Source organism: Crinia signifera, chromosome 1 (assembly GCF_055691185.1).
Source record: "Crinia signifera chromosome 1, ASM5569118v1, whole genome shotgun sequence".
NCBI lineage: Eukaryota > Metazoa > Chordata > Amphibia > Anura > Myobatrachidae > Crinia > Crinia signifera.
Window position 1 is genome coordinate 479,658,940 of NC_139217.1, and position 27,496 is coordinate 479,686,435.

The following is a 27,496-nucleotide window of genomic DNA, read 5'->3' on the forward strand; positions in this document are numbered from 1 at the left end:
GAGTGCATGTATGTATGTATGTATGTATGTGGGTGTATGTATGTATGTATGTATGTATATGGGTGCATGTAGGTGTCTATGTGAGTGCATGTATGTATGTATGTATGTGTCTATGAGTATGTATGTATGTATGTATGTATGTGAGTGCATGTATGTGTCTATGTATGTATGTATGTATGTATGTGGGTGAATGTAGGTGTCTGAGTGCATGTATGTATGTATGCATGTAGGTGTCTATGTGAGTGCATGTATGTATGTATGTATGTATGTGGGTGAATGTAGGTGTCTATGACTGCATGTATGTATGGATGTATGTATGTGGGTGCATGTATGTATATGGGTGCATGTAGGTGTCTATGTGAGTGTATGTATGTATGTATGTGTCTATGTGAGTATGTATGTATGTATGTATGTATGTATGTGGGTGAATGTAGGTGTCTATGTGAGTGCATGTATGTATGTATGTATGTATGTATGTATGTGTGTGCATGTAGGTGTCTATGAGTGCATGTATGTATGTATGTATGTATGTATGTGGGTGAATGTAGGTGTCTATGACTGTATGTATGGATGTATGTATGTGGGTGCATGTATGTATATGGGTGCATGTAGGTGTCTATGAGTGCATGTATGTATGTATGTATGTATGTATGTATGTGTCTATGTATGTATGTATGTATGTATGTGGGTGAATGTAGGTGTCTATGAGTGCATGTATGTATGTGTGTGCATGTAGGTGTCTATGAGTGCATGTATGTATGTATGTATGTGAGTATGTATGTATGTGGGTGCATGTAGGTGTCTATATGGGTGCATGTACAGTATGTGTCTATGTGAGTGCATGTATGTATGTATGTATGTATGTATGTGTCTATGTGAGTATGTATGTGGGTGAATGTAGGTGTCTATGACTGCATGTATGTATGGATGTATGTATGTGGGTGCATGTAGGTGTCTATGAGTGCATGTATGTATGTATGTATGTATGTATGTATGTATGTATGTGTCTATGTGAGTATGTATGTATGTATGTGGGTGAATGTAGGTGTCTATGTGAGTGCATGTATGTATGTACTGTATGTATGTGTGTGCATGTAGGTGTCTATGAGTGCATGTATGTATGTATGTGAGTATGTATGTATGTATGTATGTGGGTGCATGTAGGTGTCTATATGGGTGCATGTACAGTATGTGTCTATGTGAGTGCATGTATGTATGTATGTATGTATGTATGTGTCTATGTGAGTATGTATGTATGTGGGTGAATGTAGGTGTCTATGAGTGCATGTATGTATGTATGTGGGTGCATGTAGGTGTCTATATGGGTGCATGTACCGTATGTGTCTATGTGAGTGCATGTATGTATGTATGTATGTATGTGTCTATGTGAGTGCATGTATGTATGTATGTATGTGAGTGCATGTACAGTATGTATAGTGAAGTTATACTGTCACAGTTTAATGTCCCGTATGCTTGCACTTGTGGTTTTCCAAGTACCAGCATGTGGGGGAGGCTTGCTGGGACTTGTTGTTCCATAGCCACCCCACTTCCCCAGGTCCGACTTGTTGGGGGGAACCACTATAAACGTGTCCTCTGACTGAGGCATTACCTTATGTCTTTTGTCCCCCGTATTTTTGGAAGCAGATCCAGTCCAAGGTCCTCAATGATTTATACACTCGCCTCTATGCCCTGCTAATACCTTACTGACAATGATCACTGTTGTGGAGTCTGTCAACGAGCACCCCCAAATCCTTCTCCATCTAATTTATAGATTGTCCCTATATGCAGAACCTCCCATTTGCAGAACCTCCCATTTATCTATTAAATCTCAGCTTCCATTTTTCTGGCCAATCCTCCAGTTTCTGGAAGTCGCTCTGTAGTCTCCACATCATCATTACATCACTGTACGTTCCGGATGAGCAGCTTTGGTATAAAAGTACACAGAGGACAGTGATGTCACCTTCCAGAGGTATCGGGTTGTCAGTAAACCACAGGCGGCACAAGCACAATCCAGGTGAAGATATTTATTGATTATAAACGTTTGGTGGAGCCATGGAAGTGGGCACAGGCGGCACCTCTCACAGCCCAACATATAGCATATAAAATATCAACAAAATGCAAAATAAAAATAGATATTTTATATAGAAATGTAAAAGGACTTCATGGAAGATAATATAAAGCAGAGTCGCTGGCAGGGAGGTAACAGATGGGTGTGTGCGGAATCGAACGTTCAGGCACTTTCCTCATGAAGTATAAATGTATAGACAACGGGGGGACCAATCACACTACACTCGGACACTCACACTCATCCAGGGAGGAGGCACAATAAGGCACCAGAAGTGGCCCCGGGTACAAGCCAGCGGCAGGGCAATAAGGCACCACCTGTACAATATGAACCGTTGAAGTGGGAATGACTCTTTGGCGAGGACAGAATGACATGACACGGGAGCGAGACGTTTGTCCCCAATGCCAGACGTTACGGGGTCGGGATTAGCTACTGAGGGGCATGTGCAGGTAAGTGAGCGGGAGAAGCCTCAGTAGTCGGGGGTGGTAGATAATATTAATTGCATAGCGGGTGGTGAGTAACGCAGCTCAGTTCTGGGAATCCTCTCGTAGCTCCGAAGGCAAAAACTTATACTGCTGCTGTCTGATCATGGCCAACTTCTTCCGAGCTTCCTCCAGCTCACGCTCCTTCCGTAACATCTCCTCCTGAGCGGCGATGATCTGCGGAACAGAAGCGTCATAAGTTGCACTGTCTGCCACAAGCCGGATAGGCCGGGCTCATGGCACCCCCAGCGTGTGCAGCAAGTAGAGACCAGTGGTACATGTACACACAGCAGAAGGCCACCTCACCTGTGCAATGCCGCCTACCATCTTCTCCTTCACCACCACCGTCTCGTCATGATCTTGGAATGCAGCGGCTTTCTGTGCAGCCTTCACCAGGTTGTCGGATGCTCTTTTCACTGCGTTCCCGGCCACCTGTGGATACAGAAAGTGCACTGTAAGCTCTGTGCATGGTCCAACTGGTGGCACCACTAGGACACGCTCCTCCCACCACTGACCTGTAGTCGCTTCATAGCTTCAGAATCGTGGTCCGCTTTCACCTTGCAGGCTACAAGAAGCTGAGCCGTAGAGGCAGCCACCTGCTTTGCCGATGAGATCAGCTTCTCCTCGCTGGCGTGACCCTGGACTGCGGAATTGGCGGCTTCACACAAATTACTGGTTGCGGCAGCCACCATACGGGCCTGCGGACAGAAAACGCTGGTATATGTCCTGTATGTTACCGCCTCTATTCCCCTATAGACTAAGCGATGTACTCACGGCTGATATTAGACCCTGGGACCACTGACCATCATCCACAGCGTTGGCTGGAATCGCTCCCACCTGCAGGAAGGAGAGATCGGGTGAGAGGGGGTAACGGGAGAAACGGAGGAGAACTTGGGTACAGATGTCCCATCCATGGTGCTCACCTTGCCCTGTGCGACCAGCTCTCTCTGGGCAGCTGATGCAGCTTTCACAAGGGCACTGGTAGCAGCTGCTATGGACTTTGCCGCCTCCAAAATCTGCTCCTCAAAGTTCAAGCTTTCATCGGCCTGCTGTGTGGAGAGACATATACCAGGTAAGCGATATGCGCAGACAAATAATAGGGATTAACAGCTGCCTACCATTATCCTTCTACAATCTGGTCTCCAATACACCTGCAGCAGATGCGGCTGGTGAGGAGGAATTACTAGCTAGGACGAGACTGGATGAGTTGACGGTCACCATTCTCTGAGTGATGTGTCAGCATGGGACTGGCAGAGGGCTTAGTAATGGTTATCTCTGCAAAGGGAAGATTCTGGCATCTCATCTTGGCACTGGAATAGGAGTAATTTACAATGTAGGACTGGTAGGGTTGGGGTCTTGTAGACCGAAGTAGTAGTGGTGGTCTTACCCTGAGTTTGGCATGGGGGTGAACTAAGAGCGGGACTGGTAGGTTTAGGGGACTAGGTGACTGTACAGGTGGTCTTACCTTGGGTTTGGCACAGGGGTAACTAATAAGTGGGACTAGTAGGGTTGAGGGTCTAGCTGACTATACAAGTGGTCTTACCTTGGGTTTGGCACAGGGGTAACTAATAAGCGGGACCTAGTAGGGTTGGGGGTCTAGCTGACTATACAGGTGGTCTTACCTTGAGTTCGGGACAGGGGTAACAAACAGAGGACCTGTTAGAGTTGGGGGTCTAGCTGACCATACAGGTGGTCTTACCTTGGGTTTGGCACGGGGTTTCAGCTGCTCTAGTTTTTTGGCTGCTGCCTCTATAGCTGCTGCAGCGCCCAACAACTCATTCTCCGCAATAACTGTGGGGTCTTCTGGGTCCACCCATTCTGTACCTAGTGTAACAGAGAAAACAGAGAATCATTTCAGGTAACATGGAGACCCACAATTATGCTGGGGTATAAAGTGCAGTGTATATACCCCTATACCCCCCAATCTTCCCCTGGAAGTTCAGTATTTTTTTTATAAAGCCACAACAGCCGACAGTGTGATCACCAAAAGGTCATCTGTCCTGTGCAGAGTCCCACCCTAAAGACACAGCTCCTCAATACCCTACCACCACCCAGAGAGTGAGGACAACATTCCGATTCCAGCCTAAGACCAGGATCACACTCACACAAAGGTTCTAGATCTGTCCTCATGGGACATGAGGAGATCTGCAGGACAGAGCCGCGGTTCCAGAACCTGGACAGACTTCTAGGTAAGGGACTCTACCTCCACTCAGGAGGCAACCAGACCAAGAAACCATGTATGGAGGCTGCCCAGAAGAATAAACAAAGTGCTGACAGGGGAGCACTAAACCCCAACCTGACTGTTCGTCCAGACCAGAGGAAGCCAGAGGTGGTCAAACAGTAGCAGTAGATTTTACAAACCCTATAGGGATGTCTGAGGCTTCAACATCTTCTAAACCAAAGGCTGTCTGACTTATAGATTGGATCTTGGACGCTAGGACTAGGCTGAGTCTTCTGCCATGTACCAAAACCGTCCGGCCAGTCTGCTGGCAACAGAGTCACCTGGACCATTTAATCCTGGCGAGTACCTGCAGGAGCATCGCTTCCAAAGTAACAGGTAGATCATATGGAAGTGGGAAACGGCGTGGTTTCTACCAGATCATTGGCCAGGTTACCTGGAGGTTTATCGGTGATACCATCATGATGTAGGCATACAGGTGTCCTTGTATGAAGGAACCAATCTCAGAACAAGTGGTCTGTATACCATAGAAACCTGCTGCCCGGTTCTCTTGCCAATATAACTGCTGCCATGGTAAAATCGTTTTGCAGCACATTTATCAGGACCAAAGGGGACTGGAGCCTGGTGTCCACTGCCAGAACTGTCCGGGCTGTTGAGGTTGTTGCCCCTCACCACTAGAAAGTGTAGCTATGGAGTCCTCTGCTATCTCTGATAGACCATGATGGAAATGTGCACAGAGTGGAGGCTATTTTCCTACAAGCACCATGAAAAGATAAAGAGCGCTCCACGGGCTGACGGGTTTCTCGGGTCCCTGCAGACAGGTGTCTAACAGAAGCCCCAGGAAGATCCCCTGCTGAGGAGTTCCCAGGTTGGATCTATAGCCATTAGCCTGAGCTCCTTCATGCACCATAAGCTTTGAACAAGGCTGGGGAGTGAGCCGTAAGCAGCAAGCCCCTTCTCAGTGAGCACTTGGTCTGCCATGGGGCACACAAAGGGGCTGATTCAGACCTACTGAGCACCTGGGCAACACCATGATGCGCTGCAGGGGGCAAATGGCTATTGTGGTCATGGTGTGGGCCAGGTAGAAGAGTTTCGAGGCAACTGGAAACTTTGTGTTTGAGTATTACGCCAGGGAGAATGGCCGCAGCAGGTCCTGAGCTTCTACCATACATCTCCCTATAGTAGTAAGGGCAGCCAGGACATTCCTTGGTCAGTATCCTTGTGAGTAATAAGTACACTGTCTGGGTCACACTACATGGTCACAAGCTGAGGTGCAGGGCGGCTGTGGTGCGCTAGGGCCCCTCGGGACATGACAATGATGGATTCTGGTGGTTGTCGGACCCCTGGATAAAGCCGTCTACTGACCAGCCTGGTACAGGAAGCTCTCTCTGAGGTTTCTGGACTGGGACAGAGGAGGGTGGTTCTGGGAACAAGGCAATTTGGAGTGAGCAGCTAAAAGTTTTGCCATGTCTCTCCTCCAGTCGTGGCCCAGGTTGTTCTCTAAGTCCTGTACAAAGGAAATATGAGGATGTGTAGCTGCAGAACACAGGAAAGCCACAGAAGCCCTACAACCCAATACAATGGGGATGCCCCTAGGCCCTGGCACTTATGCTAGCTGTACCTGGTGCAAAGCTATCCGGTGAGTGGTCTGACACGGACCCTGGACTTATGGCACTGGAGGCAAATAAATGCCTCTTATTACTGTGGTGTCAGTACCCAGGTGCTCCACAGTGGTACCAGCACCACCATGCACGGTACCACTAAAGTCAAGAGCTGGCTCTCTCAGAAGTGGCTGGGATGTGCCTGTGGAAGCAGATCATAAACCATAGAACACTAAGTCAGCGAAATAATAAATGGTAGATGTCTGCAGTTATTGAGTCCCAGTTGCCGTCACGCCGGGATACGGTATCCCCGATAAGAGGGTCATGTTATCAGCATAATGATGGGTTCTCTAGCTAGGAGACATATGAGGGTTTCAGAAAAACAAAGTATTAGATCTACAAAGGAAACACCAGAGGAATCTATGCCATGCTGCATGCGATCAGACCACTTGGTGACGCCGCTGGACCAGGCTAGGGTAGGTATGCCTCATACATGCTGGATGAAGGTCTACACGGAAGCCACGGTGACTTACAAAGAAGCCCACACAGTGTAAGGGACCAGGACTGGACAATATGGGGCATGACCAAGCTCCTGGAAACATTTTTGAGTCAGAAAATCCACCACTAGTGGGCAGGTGCATTATCATGATGGAGGAGGGCACCGTGTGAGTTCTTGGACAAGGCCTGGAAATGGCTTCCAGCACTTGCAGCAGGCACTGGTTGCCGTCCCAGTCCCCAGTGACAACACGCTGCTACACCTGTGGAATAGTAGCTACATGGTCAATCTTAGCCACATAAATAGACACCATCTGCTTGGCCACTCTGCATGCAAGTCTGATCTTCTGTGGCCAACTTCCAACTTGGGTCCACTTGGTCTCAGTAATGAAACTGTAAGACCAGGATTAATTGCCATTGATGATCTTCCAGACAGAGTTCGGTGACCGGCATCATCCCTGGCCAGCTTGTTGCAGAACCAAGTCACCTGTACTTCCTCCTGCTCTCGAGTCCGCTGAAGGTGCACCGTACACGCAGAAACCAGACCAAGCTATTCATGGAGTATCAAGCGGATGGATCTCAATTACCCTGATGTCCACCTCCATAGCCACATGACGGAAATGTTGTCTTGGTGTGATCCAGGTGCGTTTGTTCTGTTACCTCGGCGCTCATCCTGCAAGGACGTCTCCTGAGAGGAAATTCTCCACACGACTCAAACACAGTCATTTGGGACGGAGCTTCTTTGCCAAAAGCAGATCGTAGTCGGACAATACTCTCCCTGCTTTCATAGACCACTCGAGTGGCCTCTGCTGAGCTCCAGAGAGTTTGTGTAGGATAGGAACATGCTAACGTCTCTGGTGAGCAGTGCTGCTTATATACGGGTCGTCACAGAAACGTTAGTCAGAGATTACAGTTTGGAACCAGTCAGATTGTGCCTCCTCTGCTATGCACCTCACATGCGGAAACCTATTGCACACATCCTGTACATAGATCAAACTCCCTGCAATGTACAACAGCAGAATCGCCATAGAGTCTCAGTCATGTCCTAGACCTCTCTCTGGTGGTAATTTATCACACCCCCTTGCCTGGAAGATTACCTTTCATTGCCTCTGCAGCCTGGATAAGCTCTGTTACTGAGCCGGCCACTTGCTTGGAGTACCCGGACAACTGTTGTTTCTGCTCCTGACTTGGCTTCTGAAGAATCTGCAATACATTGGAAAAGAATGGTGGAGTGAGAGAGGAAATATCTATGGGGAGAAGAAAAGGGGACGAACAGAAACACTTGCACTCACCACTAATACGTGGTCTAGTAGCTGTAGGTAGCCCGTGGCACACTCTTTGCCAAATCTCATTGCACGCATACGGACATCGCGGTTCACCTCAGGGTGATAGGCAGCTTCCTGCACAGGAAAAGGGTAGAAGGAATATTACACAATTGTCCCTCATGGCTGGTGTTTATATATTATGATGACATAGTACTGCACCTTGCAGGAACGCAGCATGTCTGCAATAGCGCGGCGGCTAAGGTTGGCTGTAGCAATTACATCTTCCTGCCGACATGAGTTTCCTGCAGCGACAGCCTTGGCTGTTGCCATTGTAATGCCTTTTGTCATGCGAATAAAATCCTCTGGGGTGGATGTCTTTGGTGGAGGCTCAGGAGAAGAGAATACCTGGGACAAATACATTAAATAATGAAAATATAAAGGGGAGACAAAGGTGACATCTGAGGTCGAGAGTATTATGAGGGCACAGGGGTGAGGTATGAGGTAAGAGGAACATTAGGGGACAGGAGTAAGATATGAGGTAAGAGGAACATGAGGGGACAGGAGTGAGATATGAGGTAAGTGAGGAACATGAGGGGACATGGGTAAGATATGAGGTAAATGAGGAACATGAGGGGACAGGAGTAAGATATGAGGTAAATGAGGAACATGAGGGGACAGGGGTGAGATATGAGGTAAATGAGGAACATGAGGGGACAGGGGTGAGATATGAGGTAAGTGAGGAACATGAGGGGACAGGGATGACATATGAGGTAAGAGGAACATTAGGGGACAGGAGTAAGATATGAGGTAAATGAGGAACATGAGGGGACAGGGGTGAGATATGAGGTAAATGAGGAACATGAGGGGACAGGGGTGAGATATGAGGTAAGTGAGGAACATGAGGGGACAGGGGTGAGATATGAGGTAAGAGGAACATTAGGGGACAGGAGTAAGATATGAGGTAAATGAGGAACATGAGGGGACAGGGGTGAGATATGAGGTAAATGAGGAACATGAGGGGACAGGGGTGAGATATGAGGTAAATGAGGAACATGAGGGGACAGGGGTGAGATATGAGGTAAGTGAGTAACATGAGGGGACAGGAGTGAGATATGAGGTAAGAGGAACATTAGGGGACAGGAGTAAGATATGAGGTAAATGAGGAACATGAGGGGACAGGGGTGAGATATGAGGTAAGTGAGGAACATGAGGGGACAGGGGTGAGATATGAGGTAACTGCTCATATCTCACCCCTGTCCCTTCATGTTCCTCTCTTACCTCATATGTCACCACTGTCCCCTTCATGTTCCTCTTACCTCATATCTCACCCCTGTCCCCACATGTTCCTCTTACCCCTGTCCCCTCACGTTCCTCTCTTACCTCATAATTTACCCATGTCCCATCATGTTCCTCTCTTACCTCATCTTACCTGTCCCATCATGTTCCTCTTACCTCATATCTCACCCCTGTCCCATCATGTTCCTCTTACCTCATATCTCACCCCTGTCCCTTCATGTTCCTCTTACCTCATATCTCACCCCTGTCCCCTCATGTTCCTCTTACCTCATCTCACCCCTGTCCCCTCATGTTCCTCTTACCTCATCTCACCCCTGTCCCCACATGTTCCTCTGTTAGCTTATATCTCACCCCTGTCCCCTCATGTTCCTCACTTACCTCATATCTTACCCCTGTCCCCTCATTTTCCTATTACCTCATCTCTCACCCCTGTCCCATCATGTTCCTAGTACCTCATATCTAACCCCTGTCCCCTCATGTTCCTCTTACCTCATATGTCACCCCTGTCCCCTCATGAAGGGACAGGGGTGAGAGATGAGGTAATAGGAACATGAGGGGAAAGGGGTGAGAGATGAGGTAAGTGAGGAACATGAGGGGACAGGGGTGAGATATAAGCTAACAGAGGAACATGTGGGGACAGGGGTGACATATGAGGTAAGAGGAACATGTGGGGATAGAGGTGACATATGAGGTAATAGGAACATGTGGGGACAGGGGTGAGATATGAGGTAATAGGAACATGTGGGGACAGGGGTGAGATATGAGGTAATAGGAACATAAGGGGACAGGGGTGATATATGAGGTAAGAGGAACATGTGGGGACAGGGGTGAGATAGGAGGTAAGAGAGGAACATGTGGGGACAGGGGTGAGATATGAGGTAAGAGGAACATGTGGGGACAGGGGTGAGATATGAGGTAAGAGGAACATGTGGGGACAGGGGTGAGATTTGAGGTAAGAGGAACATGTGGGGACAGGGGTGAGATATGAGGTAAGAGAAACATGAGGGGACAGGGGTGAGCTATGAGGTAAGAGGAACATGAGGGGACAGGGGTGAGCTATGAGGTAAGAGGAACATGAGGGGACAGGGGTGAGATATGAGGTAAGGGAAACATGAGGGGACAGGGGTGAGATATGAGGTAAGAGGAACATGTGGGGCAGGGGTGAGATATGAGGTAAGAGGAACATGTGGGGCAGGGGTGAGATATGAGGTAAGAGGAACATGTGGGGACAGGGGTGAGATATAAGCTAACAGAGGAACATGATGGGACAGGGGTGAGATATGAGGTAAGAGGAACATGAGGGGACAGGGGTGAGCTATGAGGTAAGAAGAACATGTGGGGACAGGGGTGAGCTATGAGGTAAGAGGAACATGTGGGGACAGGGGTGAGCTATGAGGTAAGAGGAACATGAGGGGACAGGGGTGAGCTATGAGGTAAGAGGAACATGAGGGGACAGGGGTGAGCTATGAGGTAAGAAGAACATGAGGGGACAGGGGTGAGCTATGAGGTAAGAGAGGAACATGTGGGGACAGGGGTGAGATATGGGGTAAAAGAGGAACATAAGGGGACAGGGGTGAGATATGAGGTAAGAGGAACATGTGGGGACAGGGGTGAGATATGAGGTAAGAGGAACATGTGGAGACAGGGGTGAGATATGAGGTAAGAGGAACATGTGGGGACAGGGGTGAGATATGAGGTAAGAGGAACATGAGGGGACAGGGGTTAGATATGAGGTAAGAGAGGAACATGAGGGGACAGGGGTGAGATATGAGGTAAGAGAGGAACATGAGGGGACAGGGGTGAGATATGAGGTAAGAGGAACATGAGGGGACAGGGGTGAGCTATGAGGTAAGAGGAACATGAGGGGACAGGGGTGAGCTATGAGGTAAGAGGAACATGTGGGGACAGGGGTGAGCTATGAGGTAAGAGGAACATGAGGGGACAGAGGTGAGCTATGAGGTAAGAGGAACATGTGGGGACAGGGGTGAGCTATGAGGTAAGAGGAACATGAGGGGACAGGGGTGAGCTAAGAGGAACATTAGGGGACAGGGGTGATATATGAGGTAAGAGGAACATGAAGGGGACAGTGGTGAGATATGAGGTAAGAGGAACATGAAGGGGACAGGGGTGAGATATGAGGTAAGAGGAACATGTGGGGACAGGGGTGAGATATGAGGTAAGAGGAACATGAGGGGACAGGGGTGAGCTATGAGGTAAGAGGAACATTAGGGGAAAGGGGTGAGATATGAGGTAAGAGGAACATGAAGGGGACAGTGGTGAGCTATGAGGTAAGAGGAACATGTGGGGACAGGGGTGAGATATGAGGTAAGAGGAACATGTGGGGACAGGGGTGAGATATGAGGTAAGAGAAACATGAGGGGACAGGGGTGAGATATGAGGTAAGAGAAACATGAGGGGACAGGGGTGAGATATGAGGTAAGAGGAACATGTGGGGACAGGGGTTAGATATGAGGTAAGAGAAACATGAGGGGACAGGGGTGAGATATGAGGTAAGAGAAACATGAGGGGACAGGGGTGAGATATGAGGTAAGAGGAACATGAAGGCACAGGGGTTAGATATGAGGTAAGAGGAACATGTGGGGACAGGGGTGAGATATGAGGTAAGAGGAACATGTGGGGACAGGGGTGAGATATGAGGTAAGAGAAACATGAGGGGACAGGGGTGAGATATGAGGTAAGAGGAACATGTGGGGACAGGGGTGAGATATGAGGTAATAGAAACAAGTGGGGACAGGGATGACATATGAGGTAAGAGGAACATGTGGGGACAGGGATGACATATGAGGTAAGAGAGGAACATGTGGGGACAGGGGTGAGATATGAGGTAAGAGAAACATGAGGGGACAGGGGTGAGATATGAGGTAAGAGGAACATGTGGGGACAGGGGTGACATATGAGGTAAGAGGAACATGAGGGGACAGGGGTGACATATGAGGTAAGAGGAACATGTGGGGACAGGGGTGAGATATGAGGTAAGAGAAACATGAGGGGACAGGGGTGAGATATGAGGTAAGAGGAACATGTGGGGACAGGGGTGACATATGAGGTAAGAGGAACATGAGGGGACAGGGGTGACATATGAGGTAAGAGGAACATGAAGGGACAGGGGTGAGAGATGAGGTAATAGGAACATGAGGGGACAGGGGTGAGAGATGAGGTAAGTGAGGAACATGAGGGGACAGGGGTGAGATATAAGCTAACAGAGGAACATGTGGGGACAGGGGTGACATATGAGGTAAGAGGAACATGTGGGGATAGAGGTGACATATGAGGTAATAGGAACATAAGGGGACAGGGGTGATATATGAGGTAAGAGGAACATGTGGGGACAGGGGTGAGATATGAGGTAATAGGAACATAAGGGGACAGGGGTGATATATGAGGTAAGAGGAACATGTGGGGACAGGGGTGAGATAGGAGGTAAGAGAGGAACATGTGGGGACAGGGGTGAGATATGAGGTAAGAGGAACATGTGGGGACAGGGGTGAGATATGAGGTAAGAGAGGAACATGTGGGGACAGGGGTGAGATATGAGGTAAGAGAAACATGAGGGGACAGGGGTGAGATATGAGGTAAGAGGAACATGTGGGGACAGGGGTGACATATGAGGTAAGAGGAACATGAGGGGACAGGGGTGACATATGAGGTAAGAGGAACATGTGGGGACAGGGGTGAGATATGAGGTAAGAGAAACATGAGGGGACAGGGGTGAGATATGAGGTAAGAGGAACATGAGGGGACAGGGGTGAGATATGAGGTAAGAGGAACATGTGGGGACAGGGATGACATATGAGGTAAGAGGAACATGTGGGGACAGGGATGACATATGAGGTAAGAGAGGAACATGTGGGGACAGGGGTGATATATGAGGTAAGAGAAACATGAGGGGACAGGGGTGAGATATGAGGTAAGAGGAACATGTGGGGACAGGGGTGAGATATGAGGTAAGAGGAACATGTGGGGACAGGGGTGACATATGAGGTAAGAGGAACATGAGGGGACAGGGGTGAGATATGAGGTAAGAGGAACATGTGGGGACAGGGGTGAGATATGAGGTAAGAGGAACATGTGGGGACAGGGATGACATATGAGGTAAGAGGAACATGAGGGGACAGGGGTGAGCTATGAGGTAAGAGAGGAACATGTGGGGACAGGGATGACATATGAGGTAAGAGGAACATGTGGGGACAGGGGTGACATATGAGGTAATAGGAACATGAGGGGACAGGGGTGAGATATGAGGTAAGAGGAACATGTGGGGACAGGGATGACATATGAGGTAAGAGGAACATGTGGGGACAGGGATGACATATGAGGTAAGAGGAACATGAGGGGACAGGGGTGAGCTATGAGGTAAGAGAGGAACATGTGGGGACAGGGATGACATATGAGGTAAGAGGAACATGTGGGGACAGGGGTGAGATATGAGGTAAGAGAGGAACCTGTGGGGACAGGGGTGAGATATGAGGTAAGAGGAACATGAGGGGACAGGGGTGATATATGAGGTAAGAGGAACATGTGGGGACAGGGATGACATATGAGGTAAGAGGAACCTGTGGGGACAGGGGTGAGATATGAGGTAAGAGGAACATGTGGGGACAGGGGTGAGATATGAGGTAAGAGGAACATGAGGGGAAAGGGGTGAGCTATGAGGTAAGAGTAATATGTGGGCACAGGGGTGAGATATGAGGTAAGAGGAACATGAAGGCACAGGGGTTAGATATGAGGTAAGAGGAACATGATGGGACAGGGGTGAGATATGAGGTAAGAAGAATATGTGGGGACAGGGATGACATATGAGGTAAGAGAGGAACATGTGGGGACAGGGGTGATATATGAGGTAAGAAGAATATGTGGGGACAGGGATGACATATGAGGTAAGAGAGAAACATGAGGGGACAGGGGTGACATATGAGGTAAGAGGAACATGTGGGGACAGGGATGACATATGAGGTAAGAGGAACATGAGGGGACGGGGGTGACATATGAGGTAAGAGGAACATGAGGGGACAGGGATGACATATGAGGTAAGAGAGGAACGTGTGGGGACAGGGGTGAGATATGAGGTAAGAGGAACATGAGGGGACAGGGATGACATATGAGGTAAGAGAGGAACATGTGGGGACAGGGGTGAGATATGAGGTAAGAGAAACATGAGGGGACAGGGGTGAGATATGAGGTAAGAGGAACATGAGGGGACAGGGATGAGATATGAGGTAAGAGGAACATGAGGGGACAGGGGTGAGATATGAGGTAAGAGGAACATGTGGGGACAGGGATGAGATATGAGGTAAGAGGAACATGTGGGGACAGGGATGAGATATGAGGTAAGAGGAACATGTGGGGACAGGGGTGAGATATGAGGTAAGAGGAACATGTGGGGACAGGGATGAGATATGAGGAACATGAGGGGACAGGGGTGAGATATGAGGTAAGAGGAACATGAGGGGAAAGGGGTGAGCTATGAGGTAAGAGTAATATGTGGGCACAGGGGTGAGATATGAGGTAAGAGGAACATGAAGGCACAGGGGTTAGATATGAGGTAAGAGGAACATGATGGGACAGGGGTGAGATATGAGGTAAGAAGAATATGTGGGGACAGGGATGACATATGAGGTAAGAGAGGAACATGTGGGGACAGGGGTGATATATGAGGTAAGAAGAATATGTGGGGACAGGGATGACATATGAGGTAAGAGAGGAACATGTGGGGACAGGGGTGAGATATGAGGTAAGAGAAACATGAGGGGACAGGGGTGACATATGAGGTAAGAGGAACATGTGGGGACAGGGATGACATATGAGGTAAGAGGAACATGAGGGGACGGGGGTGACATATGAGGTAAGAGGAACATGAGGGGACAGGGATGACATATAAGGTAAGAGAGGAACGTGTGGGGACAGGGGTGAGATATGAGGTAAGAGGAACATGAGGGGACAGGGATGACATATGAGGTAAGAGAGGAACATGTGGGGACAGGGGTGAGATATGAGGTAAGAGAAACATGAGGGGACAGGGGTGAGATATGAGGTAAGAGGAACATGAGGGGACAGGGATGAGATATGAGGTAAGAGGAACATGAGGGGACAGGGGTGAGATATGAGGTAAGAGGAACATGTGGGGACAGGGGTGAGATATGAGGTAAGAGGAACATGTGGGGACAGGGATGAGATATGAGGTAAGAGGAACATGTGGGGACAGGGATGAGATATGAGGTAAGAGGAACATGTGGGGACAGGGGTGAGATATGAGGTAAGAGGAACATGAGGGGACGGGGGTGAGATATGAGGTAAGAGGAACATGAGGGGACAGGGATGAGATATGAGGAACATGAGGGGACGGGGGTGAGATATGAGGTAAGAGGAACATGTGGGGACAGGGATGAGATATGAGGTAAGAGGAACATGTGGGGACAGGGATGAGATATGAGGTAAGAGGAACATGTGGGGACAGGGGTGAGATATGAGGTAAGAGGAACATGTGGGGACAGGGATGAGATATGAGGAACATGAGGGGACAGGGGTGACATATGAGGTAAGAGAGGAACATGTGGGGACAGGGGTGAGATATGAGGTAAGAGGAACATGTGGGGACAGGGATGAGATATGAGGTAAGAGGAACATGTGGGGACAGGGGTGAGATATGAGGTAAGAGGAACATGTGGGGACAGGGATGAGATATGAGGAACATGAGGGGACAGGGGTGACATATGAGGTAAGAGAGGAACATGTGGGGACAGGGGTGAGATTTGAGGTAAGAGAACATATAAGTGGAATTAGATAAGACAGCGATTAAATATGAGTAGAAGAACCAGAGGTTAAGAAGAGAAACCAGAGCAGACAGCTGGGAGAGAGGTGACATAGAGGAGACAAGTAGAACACATAAGTCACACTCAGAACGCGACTCACTGCAAGCTCCTGTCGTATGTGTTCTATGGTGGCCTCCAAAGCTCGGGTTCCCTTAGTGGCTTCATCTTCTACAGCTTTCACGGTTTTCAGGAGAGAGGTCACATTGGTCACCATAACCTAGAAGCCATAGATGAAGTTACCTCTAGAACCATCACAATCTGTTACTGCAGGATAACCCTGCTCCTGATCTCCTAACCTTGGCTGAGTTTTTGAGCTGATATACTGATGGGTCATCGCTGGACTTCCCGGCCGCGGCTTTGGTGGCACTGATGAGATCGCCCAGGGCCTTGGCCACATCCTTCACTGCATTAATGAGCACCACCTGGGTACAGGGACAAAAACACGTCAGAAAGTGTCAGATGCACAGACAACATACCATATACAATGACCTAAAACTACAGATTATATCAAATCAAACGGCATACCAATGATTATTGTAATATGGGGGAAGATTATATTAAGTGGTTTTAAGCTGATACCACGTATGATCCCAGTGGCTGTACAACCACCACTGCAGACTATGCAAATACATGTACTGTGCAACGTCATTGTGCAAACATGGACAACATGGAATGCGTGTTACATTCCGGAAAATTCTATGATGTGAGAAAACAAGTCCCCCACTACAACGTAATATCACATACAGCAAATTATATGTAATTTTATGTCAAATAAATGTCTATTGTACCTGAATAGATCACTATATACAGGATCCCCAGTAACAGGACAGGATTAGCAATCTCTGTGATAAATCCCCAGTAATAACAGGACAGGATTAGCAATCTCTGGGAAAAATCCCCAGTAATAAGAGGACAGGATTAGAGATCTCTGGGATACAGCCCCAGTAATAACAGGACAGGATTAGCGATCTCTGGGATACAGCCCCAGTAATAACAGGACAGGTTTTTAGCGATCTCTGGGATAAATCCTCAGAAACAGGACAGGCTCATGGATCTCTGGGATAAATCCCAAGTAAAAGGACAGGTTTAGCTATCTCTAGGATAAATCCCCAGTAATAACAGGACAGGTTTAGTGATCTCGGTGATAAATCCCCAGTAACAGGACAGGTTTAGAATCCTCTGGTATAATTCCCAAGTAACAGGACAGGCTCATGAATCTCTGGGATAAATCCCCAGTAACAGCACAGGCTCAGGGATCTCAGGGATAAATCCCCAGTAATAATAGGACAGGTTTAGTGATCTCTGGGAAAACATCCTCAACAACAGGACAGGTTTAGGGATATCTGGGATAAATCCCCAGTTACAAAAACAGGTTTAGCAATCTCTGGGATACAATCCCAGTGGGTGTGGATCGTATTGTCGACCAGACTTAGGTCGACAGTCATTATGTCGACACCGTTGGGTCGACAGGCAGCAAGGTCGTCAGGGTCCTAGGTCGACATGGGGCAAGGTCGACATGAGTTTATGTCGACATAGGTTAGCTCAACATGGGTTTTCTCACTGTTTTTTGACCCGAATGTCGACATGGACACAGTTGGAAGTCAACCGCAGCCCCTCGCTTCGCTCACGAAGCTTTGGGCACGTGGCCTCGCTGCGCTCGGCACACTATTTTATTCTCCCACCACGCCCTAGTGGATAGTAGAGCATGAAATACCGCCTGTCGGCACAAAAAACAGTGAAAAAACCCATGTCGACCTAAAACCATGTCGACCTAGACACCTGTCGACCTTCATGGTGACCTAGAACCCTGTCGACCTTGTTGCCTGTCGACCTAATTCAGGTCGACAATATGACCGTATCCCTCTCCAGTAACCGCACAGATTTAGGGATATCTGGGATAAATCCCCAGTAACACGACAGGTTTAGGGATGTCTGGGCTAAATACCCAGGAACAGGACAGGTTTAGCGCTCTCTGGAATACAGCCATATAAATAACAGGACAGGTTTGGTGATCTCTGTGATAAATCCCCAGTAACAACACAGGCTCATGGATAGCTGGGATAATTTCCCAGTAACAGCAAAGGCTCAGGAATAAATCCCCAGTAATAATAGGACAGGTTTAGCAATCTCTGGGATGCATCCCCAGTAACAGGACAGGTTTAGCGTTCTCTGGCATACATCCCCAGTAACAGAACAGGTTTAGCGTTCTCTGGCATACATCCCCAGTAACAGGACAGGTTTAGCGTTCTCTGGCATACATCCCCAGTAACAGGACAGGTTTAGCGTTCTCTGGCATACATCCCCAGTAACAGGACAGGTTTAGCGTTCTCTGGCATACATCCCCAGTAACAGAACAGGTTTAGCGTTCTCTGGCATACATCCCCAGTAACAGGACAGGTTTAGCGTTCTCTGGGATACATCCCCAGTAACAGGACAGGTTTAGCGTTCTCTGGGATACATCCCCAGTAACAGGACAGGTTTAGCGTTCTCTGGGATACATCCCCAGTAACAGGAAAGGTTTAGCGTTCTCTGCGATACATCACCAGTAACAGAACAGGTTTAGCGTTCTCTGGGATACATCCCCAGTAACAGGACAGGTTTAGCGTTCTCTGGGATACATCCCCAGTAACAGGACAGGTTTAGCGTTCTCTGGGATACATCCCCAGTAACAGGACAGGTTTAGCGTTCTCTGGGATACATCCCCAGTAACAGGACAGGTTTAGCGTTCTCTGGGATACATCCCCAGTAACAGGACAGGTTTAGCGTTCTCTGGGATACATCCCCAGTAACAGGACAGGTTTAGCGTTCTCTGGGATACATCCCCAGTAACAGGACAGGTTTAGCGTTCTCTGGGATACATCCCCAGTAACAGGACAGGTTTAGCGTTCTCTGGGATACATCCCCAGTAACAGGACAGGTTTAGCGTTCTCTGGGATACATCCCCAGTAACAGAACAGGTTTAGCGTTCTCTGGCATACATCCCCAGTAACAGTACAGGTTTAGCGTTCTCTGGGATACATCCCCAGTAACAGGACAGGTTTAGCGTTCTCTGGGATACATCCCCAGTAACAGGACAGGTTTAGCGTTCTCTGGGATACATCCCCAGTAACAGGACAGGTTTAGCGTTCTCTGGGATACATCTCCAGTAACAGAACAGGTTTAGCGTTCTCTGGGATACATCCCCAGTAACAGGACAGGTTTAGCGTTCTCTGGGATACATCCCCAGTAACAGGACAGGTTTAGCGTTCTCTGGGATACATCCCCAGTAATAGGACAAGTTTAGCGTTCTCTGGGATACATCCCCAGTAATAGGACAGGTTTAGCATTCTCTGGGATACATCCCCAGTAACAGGACAGGTTTAGGAATGGCTTGGGTAAATCCCCAGCAACAGGACAGGTTTAGCGATCTCAGGTATAAATCCCCAGTAACAGGACAGGTTTAGCATTCTCTGGGATACATCCCCAGTGGTTTAGCGTTCTCTGGGATACATCCCCAGTAACAGAACAGGTTAAGCGTTCTCTGGGATACATCCCCAGTAACAGAACAGGTTTAGAGATCTCAGGGATAAATCCCCAGTAACAGGACAGGTTTAGTGATCTTTGGGATAAACAGGAATTTTGTCTTACCTGTAAAATCCGTTTTTATGGTACACTTTTGGGTATCCTTTTGGTCTCAGACCGGGCACCAAAGAGTTAACTTTTGTGCAGGGGAGAAGCTCCTCCTCCCCATACCCAGCCTACCTCAGACCAGTCTCCAGTTATTTACTTTACAAGCCAAGAAAGGAAAGAAGAAGCAAGAACCCATACACACAGAATCTGAGAAGCATCGACCACGGCAGAAGAACCAGCCGAGAGGAGCATAGGGCGAGCGCCCAGTGTACCATCATGGCTCCAGAAAACGGGTTTTACAGGTAAGACAAAAATCTTGTTTTATTCCGTCAGCCAATGGTGTTACACTGGGAACATTTATATGTCCCAAAGTAGTCCCATTATGGGCGGGAAAACTCCCGAACTGCACTGAGAACACAGTGCCCATAAGCCGCATCAGCAGAGGCGAAGGTGCCAAAACTGTAAAATGTAATGTAGGTATTTGCGGAGGACCACGTAGCTGCCCGACACAACTGCTCTGCCGAAGCTCCCCGACGGAGAGCCCATGAAGGTCCAATGGCTGTAGAGTGAGCCTTGATTGATGTGGGAACCGGACTCCCAGAGCGGTCATAAGTCCAGCGGGCAATCGCAGAACAGCAGGATGAAAAATGAAATAAGGAACCTTATGGGACAATACTCCCAAATCAGAGATGTGACATGTGCAAGCAATAGCCAATAGAAACACTACCTTCCACATTAGCCAAGGAACAGCAGCCTCAGTCAAGGGCTCAAACAGAGCCTTAAACAACACCTTGAGAACCAACGTCAATTCCCATGGATGAACTGGTGTAACAAAGGGTGGCAGAACCCCCTGCAAAAAAAGTGTGAACGTCAGTAGACCGGGTTACTCGCCTTTGTTAAAACACAGAGAGGGACTAAAACTTGAACTTTTAAAGAGGCCAGGCGGATGCAGCTTTGAGTGAGGAGTTCCGGTCTCAGAGGAAGCTGCCACGACGGCGCAATCGACAGGCTGAGCAGGTCTGCATACTAAGGAAGTTTAGGCCAACTTGGAGTGATGAGAATTGCCCTAACTCTTTCCACACGCAGTACACCATTGAAAAGTTCCAGGGAACTGAAAGGGTGTCGATGAGAAAAGCTCCATAGCAAGGGAGTTTGCAGTTGTGATGTGACACAAACAGATCTATTTGGGGGAGTCCTCAGCAACGAATCAAGAGATGAAACACCTCGGGATGTTGAGCCCACTCCCCCCGAGTAGACATCCTGCCGGCTGGACCTGGTATGTAAACAGCGAAGAGGGCCGTAGTTGCTTCTTTGCCCAAAGAAGAATTTTCGTCACCTCGAGCATGGCCACACTGCTGCGGGTGCCCCCCTGGTAGTTTATGCAAGCCACCGCCATGGTGTTGCTGGGTTGGATTTTTACCAGCCGACACTGGATGTAGGGTCCCGCCTGACAAGAGTCCAAAAGACTGCTCGGAGCTCCAGCACAATTATGGAAAAGCGTTTCTCCTGAGGAGTCCAACGACGCTTAATTGAGAGTCCTCGACTACAGCACCCCAACCTCGGAGACTGGCGTTGGTCGTATCTATGACCCAATCCAGGATGAGGAAGGGCGGACCTTTGTACAGATTGGATGACTGGAGAGACCAAAGAAGTGACAGGTGTGTGATCCTGAATAGCATGATCATCTGCGATCTGTGGAGACTCCAATTGGAGTGGCCTGGAGTGAGGATGCGGACTTCCTGCAGCCGCAGGTGAGCTGTCATCACACACATCACCTTTGTTAACACACGAGGTCAAAGCTCTGAACTAGAAATTATCTCTCTGAACCTGAGGAATTTTTGATGGTCCTCCTGAATGGCAATATGTAAGTATGCATCCTGGACATCAAATTATGCCATATAGTCGCCCTTTCGGAGGGATTGGAGAATGGACTGAAGAGACTCCATCTGAAATCACGGAATGCAGATGAACCTGTTGAGGGTGTGTTGGTTTAGAATAGGACAGAACTTTCCGTCTGGCTTCGGGACCATAGAATCCTGTGCCCAACTGATGTAAGGGAACCGGGACAGCATCCAGAGCAGTCTCACCGAGGTAGGTATTAGCTTCACAGATATTATCCACTAGGGACATAAGATCCAAACGCTTTGTACCAGATCGCAGTCCAGCAGCCAAGGCATCAATCCAACTAGACATGGCCAAACAGACCCATGCTGAAGCAATTGCGGGGCGTACAGTATAACCCCTCCCGAATTTGAATACACAGAAAGTTGGAACAGTTTCATAAATCTATCTGTGGGTTCCTTCAGGGATGTGCCATCCAGGATACGGAGGGTAGTGGCCTGTGCATCGACTGGTGGTTGGTTTTCAGAAAAGTTCCTCTGCAAATGGGTAGAATGAGGAACAACTCCTATTTAAGAGAAACTTTTTATTCAGATGTGTCCAATGCTCCCTAAATAACTTCTCCAGCTGTGGGGAAGGAGGGAAGACAGACAGGTGCTTCAGCTTTCATTTAAAAAGAGGGACCAGTGCCTCTGGCTGAAGGCCTGGTTCAGCAATGTAAAGTACATCTCTAACCGCCCTTACCAACGCCGCCACCCTGGCCAGCGACATATGATCCTTGGAGTCTGAATCAGACATGTCCTGGTCTGCTTCAGAAAAATCCTCAAATTGCGCGTCTTCAGACTGCAACACTGACATGGACTTACGCTTTGCGGAGGGGCCCACGAATTTCTGCAGGGACGTAGAGACCTGCACTAAATCCTGTACCCTCTTCCATCCTGTTCTCACTGCACTCTTCTTGCATTTCAAATAATGCTCTCTCACTCACCTACAGTACCATCTATACCTGCATCTCTTCTCACTCACCTCCCTATATCTCAACTGTATTGTGTACTAAGAATTGTACTGGTAATTGTGCTCTGTTTTTGTTCTTCTGTTGCTGTTATGTCTTTTGTTCTTCTGTTGCTGTTATGTGTAGCCTGTACTGTTCTACTGGCTGCCTAAGATCTGTGCTGCTAGCCAAATATGTACCCCGTGTCACCCCGTAGTGTCCTATATCTGTACAGTTTTTACTTGCTACATATCTGGCTGGTGCAATCGCCAAGTGGCGCCGCTGAATGGCTGCCTGGGTGCTGTACAGCTCAGTAAATATATGTTCACCATGTCAATGTCCCTCATTAGAGTACATATAGTGCATATCTGTATGGGTCCTATATTTGTACTGTTACTGGCTACCTATCTGGCTGTGCAATCACCAAGTGGCACCGCTGAATGGCTGCCTGGGTGCTGTACAGCTCAGTAAATATACAGTATGTTCACCATGTCAATGTCCCTCATTAGAGTACATATAGTGCATATCTGCATGTGTCCTATATCTGTACTGGTACTGGCTACATAGCTGGCTGTGCAATCACCATGTGGTGCCGCTGAATGGCTGCCTGGGTGCTGTACAGCTCAGTAAATATATGTTCACCATGTCAATGTCCCTCATTAGAGTACATATAGTGCATATCTGCATGTGTCCTATATCTGTACTGGTACTGGCTACATAGCTGGCTGTGCAATCACCATGTGGTGCCGCTGAATGGCTGCCTGGGTGCTGTACAGCTCAGTAAATATATGTTCACCATGTCAATGTCCCTCATTAGAGTACATATAGTGTATAGCTGTACGTGTCCTATATCTGTACTGTTACTGGCTACATAGCTGGCTGTGCAATCACCATGTGGCACCGCTGAATGGCTGCCTGGGTGCTGTACAGCTCAGTAAATATATGTTCCCCATGTCCGTGTCCCTCATTAGAGTACATATAGTGTATAGCTGTACGTGTCCTATATCTGTACTGTTACTGGCTACATAGCTGGCTGTGCAATCACCATGTGGCACCGCTGAATGGCTGCCTGGGTGCTGTACAGCTCAGTAAATATATGTTCCCCATGTCCGTGTCCCTCATTAGAGTACATATAGTGTATAGCTGTACGTGTCCTATATCTGTACTGTTACTGGCTACATAGCTGGCTGTGCAATCACCATGTGGCACCGCTGAATGGCTGTCTGGGTGCTGTACAGCTCAGTAAATATATGTTCCCCATGTCCGTGTCCCTCATTAGAGTACATATAGTGTATAGCTGTACGTGTCCTATATCTGTACTGTTACTGGCTACATAGCTGGCTGTGCAATCACCATGTGGCACCGCTGAATGGCTGCCTGGGTGCTGTACAGCTCAGTAAATATATGTTCCCCATGTCCGTGTCCCTCATTAGAATGCGTCTAGAGCATATGTATGTGTGATGTATATCTGTACTGCCATTGTTGCTCGTTCTGATAACCCTTTGTATTACAGTATGTGCATTATTTTTAATGTCTGTAAAGCGCCTTGAGTCCCGCAAGAAAGTGCGCTATATAAATAAAACTTACTTGCATATCTAGACAGGCCCTGAACCTAACTGGGCTCTGAAGATGGAGGGTTAGGTTGTGGTACAACTACAGGGGGTGCTCTAGACCCAGCTAACTGGGAAGCCAGCTCACGCATGGCCATGGAAAGGGAGGTAGCCCATTCCGGCTCTGCAGGCCCCGGACCTTCAGTAGCAGCGAGCATTGGTGGATCCACAGCACAGCCCTATGTGGTCCTGTGATGTATCAGTGAAATCCTCTTTGCACTCTGTACAAGTATAAGTGCGCAAGTAAAAATGTGCAGCTCCGAAGCGCCCTTTCCGTTCTGGGAGGCCTTATCTGGTAAGTGAGTAGTGGGGCAAAAACACTGAGCCTAGTCAAGGAATAAATAGTTCAGGTGCCGGACTGTGAGCCCACCACAGATGTAGCTACTGTTCAGGTAAATAGAGGTACTTGTAATACAAGATTACAGTGCAGAGAATGTCAAAAACACTTTGACCCACACTAATGTAGTGCCACTAGAAACAGTGTAGAAATAAAAGAAAAACTGGCACTCTGATCCCAGCTATCAAACACCATGAGGTGAGGTAGGGGACATGTAACCCGACACTAGGACAGTGACCTTCCTCTGTCACACTGATCCCAGCTACCAAACACCATGAGGTGAGGTAGGGGACATGTAACCCGACACTAGGACAGTGCTGGTATGGGGCAGTAGTAACCTTCCTCTGTCCCTCTCTGTCACACTGATCCCAGCTACCAAACACCATGAGGTGAGGTAGGGGACATGTAACCTGACACTAGGACAGTGCTGGTATGGGGCAGTAGTAACCTTCCTCTGTCCCTCTCTGTCACACTGATCCCAGCTACCAAACACCATGAGGTGAGGTAGGGGACATGTAACCTGACACTAGGACAGTGCTGGTATGGGGCTGTAGTAACCTTCATCTGTCCCTCTCTCGGTCACACTGATCCCAGCTACCAAACACCATGAGGTGAGGTAGGGGACATGTAACCCGGCACTAGGACAGTGCTGGTATGGGGCAGTAGTAACCTTCCTCTGTCCCACTCTGTCACACTGATCCCAGCTACCAAACACCATGAGGTGAGGTAGGGGACATGTAACCTGACACTAGGACAGTGCTGGTATGGGGCAGTAGTAACCTTCCTCTATCCTACTGATCCCAGCTACCAAACACCATGAGGTGAGGTAGGGGGGACATGAAACCCGACACTAGGACAGTGCTGGTATGGGGCAGTAGTGACCTTCCTCTGTCCCTCTCTATGTCACACTGATCCCAGCTACCAAACACCATGAGGTGAGGTAGGGGACATGTAACCTGACACTAGGACAGTGCTGGTATGGAGCTGTAGTGACCTTCCTCTGTCACACTGATCCCAGCTACCAAACACCATGAGGTGAGGTAGGGGGGACATGAAACCCGACACTAGGACAGTGCTGGTATGGGGCAGTAGTGACCTTCCTCTGTCCCTCTCTATGTCACACTGATCCCAGCTACCAAACACCATGAGGTGAGGTAGGGGACATGTAACCTGACACTAGGACAGTGCTGGTATAGGGCAGTAGTGACCTTCCTGTCACACTGATCCCAGCTACCAAACACCACGAGGTGAGGTAGGGGACATGTAACCCAACACTAGGACAGTGCTGGTATGGGGCAGTAGTGACCTTCCTCTGTCACACTGATCCCAGCTACCAAACACCATGAGGTGAGGTAGGGGTCATGTAACCTGACACTAGGACAGTGCTGGTATGGGGCAGTAGTGACCTTCCTCTGTCACACTGATCCCAGCTACCAAACACCATGAGGTGAGGTAGGGGACATGTAACCTGACACTAGGACAGTGCTGGTATGGAGCTGTAGTGACCTTCCTCTGTCACACTGATCCCAGCTACCAAACACCATGAGGTGAGGTAGGGGACATGTAACCCGACACTAGGACAGTGCTGGTATGGGGCAGTAGTAACCTTCCTCTGTCCCTCTCTATGTCACACTGATCCCAGCTACCAAACACCATGAGGTGAGGTAGGGGACATGTAACCTGACACTAGGACAGTGCTGGTATGGGGCAGTAGTAACCTTCCTCTGTCCCTCTCTATGTCACACTGATCCCAGCTACCAAACACCATGAGGTGAGGTAGGGGTCATGTAACCTGACACTAGGACAGTGCTGGTATGGGGCAGTAGTAACCTTCCTCTGTCCCTCTCTCGGTCACACTGATCCCAGCTACCAAACACCATGAGGTGAGGTAGGGGACATGTAACCTGACACTAGGACAGTGCTGGTATGGGGCAGTAGTAACCTTCCTCTGTCCCTCTCTATGTCACACTGATCCCAGCTACCAAACACCATGAGGTGAGGTAGGGGACATGTAACCTGACACTAGGACAGTGCTGGTATGGGGCAGTAGTAACCTTCCTCTGTCCCTCTCTATGTCACACTGATCCCAGCTACCAAACACCATGAGGTGAGGTAGGGGACATGTAACCTGACACTAGGACAGTGCTGGTATGGGGCAGTAGTAACCTTCCTCTGTCCCTCTCTCGGTCACACTGATCCCAGCTACCAAACACCATGAGGTGCGGTAGGGGGGGACATGAAACCCGACACTAGGACAGTGCTGGTATGGGGCAGTAGTGACCTTCCTCTGTCCCTCTCTATGTCACACTGATCCCAGCTACCAAACACCATGAGGTGAGGTAGGGGACATGTAACCTGACACTAGGACAGTGCTGGTATAGGGCAGTAGTGACCTTCCTCTGTCACACTGATCCCAGCTACCAAACACCATGAGGTGAGGTAGGGGTCATGTAACCTGACACTAGGACAGTGCTGGTATGGGGCAGTAGTAACCTTCCTCTGTCCCACTGATCCCAGCTACCAAACACCATGAGGTGAGGTAGGGGTCATGTAACCTGACACTAGGACAGTGCTGGTATGGGGCAGGAGAAATTTTCCTCTGTCCCTCTCTCATCGACAGGAGTCTCTTGGAGGGGAGATGCTGTTACAGTAGCTGGCACTGATGAAGCTCCTCCTTGCGAAACGGCCGTCTGACCCTTGCACAAGGTAAGCAGCGGTAACCGCTATCTGCTTACTACAGGCAGCGCATACCACCACCCGCTCTGACTACGGGCTACACTACCACTCTCTCTGCTATACCTCACGCACAGTAACGCTCACTTGCTATCACTACAAACCGCAAATAGCAAGCAACAGCTCACCAACCAACCATGTGTTAAACGTCTCTATACTAATCT

At 48.7% G+C, this 27,496-nt stretch overlaps 1 protein-coding gene across 2 annotated transcripts in view; it reads right to left on the reverse strand.

Moving 5' to 3' along the window:
• Positions 1–2,009: 2,009 nt before the first annotated feature.
• The window catches only part of LOC146024850 (talin-1), a 147,129-nt gene continuing 121,642 nt past the window's right edge, over positions 2,010–27,496 (reverse strand). For both annotated transcript variants that reach the window (XM_083155483.1, XM_083155482.1), the window contains 11 exons: positions 16,510–16,635; positions 16,314–16,430; positions 8,307–8,492; positions 8,115–8,222; positions 7,920–8,025; positions 4,247–4,371; positions 3,471–3,596; positions 3,322–3,384; positions 3,063–3,245; positions 2,854–2,979; positions 2,010–2,724 (listed from right to left, as the gene is read on the reverse strand). In XM_083155483.1, coding sequence (XP_083011609.1) covers positions 2,593–2,724; positions 2,854–2,979; positions 3,063–3,245; positions 3,322–3,384; positions 3,471–3,596; positions 4,247–4,371; positions 7,920–8,025; positions 8,115–8,222; positions 8,307–8,492; positions 16,314–16,430; positions 16,510–16,635 — 1,398 coding nt within the window. In that variant the 3' untranslated portion in view covers positions 2,010–2,592. The remainder of the gene's footprint in view (positions 2,725–2,853; positions 2,980–3,062; positions 3,246–3,321; positions 3,385–3,470; positions 3,597–4,246; positions 4,372–7,919; positions 8,026–8,114; positions 8,223–8,306; positions 8,493–16,313; positions 16,431–16,509; positions 16,636–27,496) is intronic.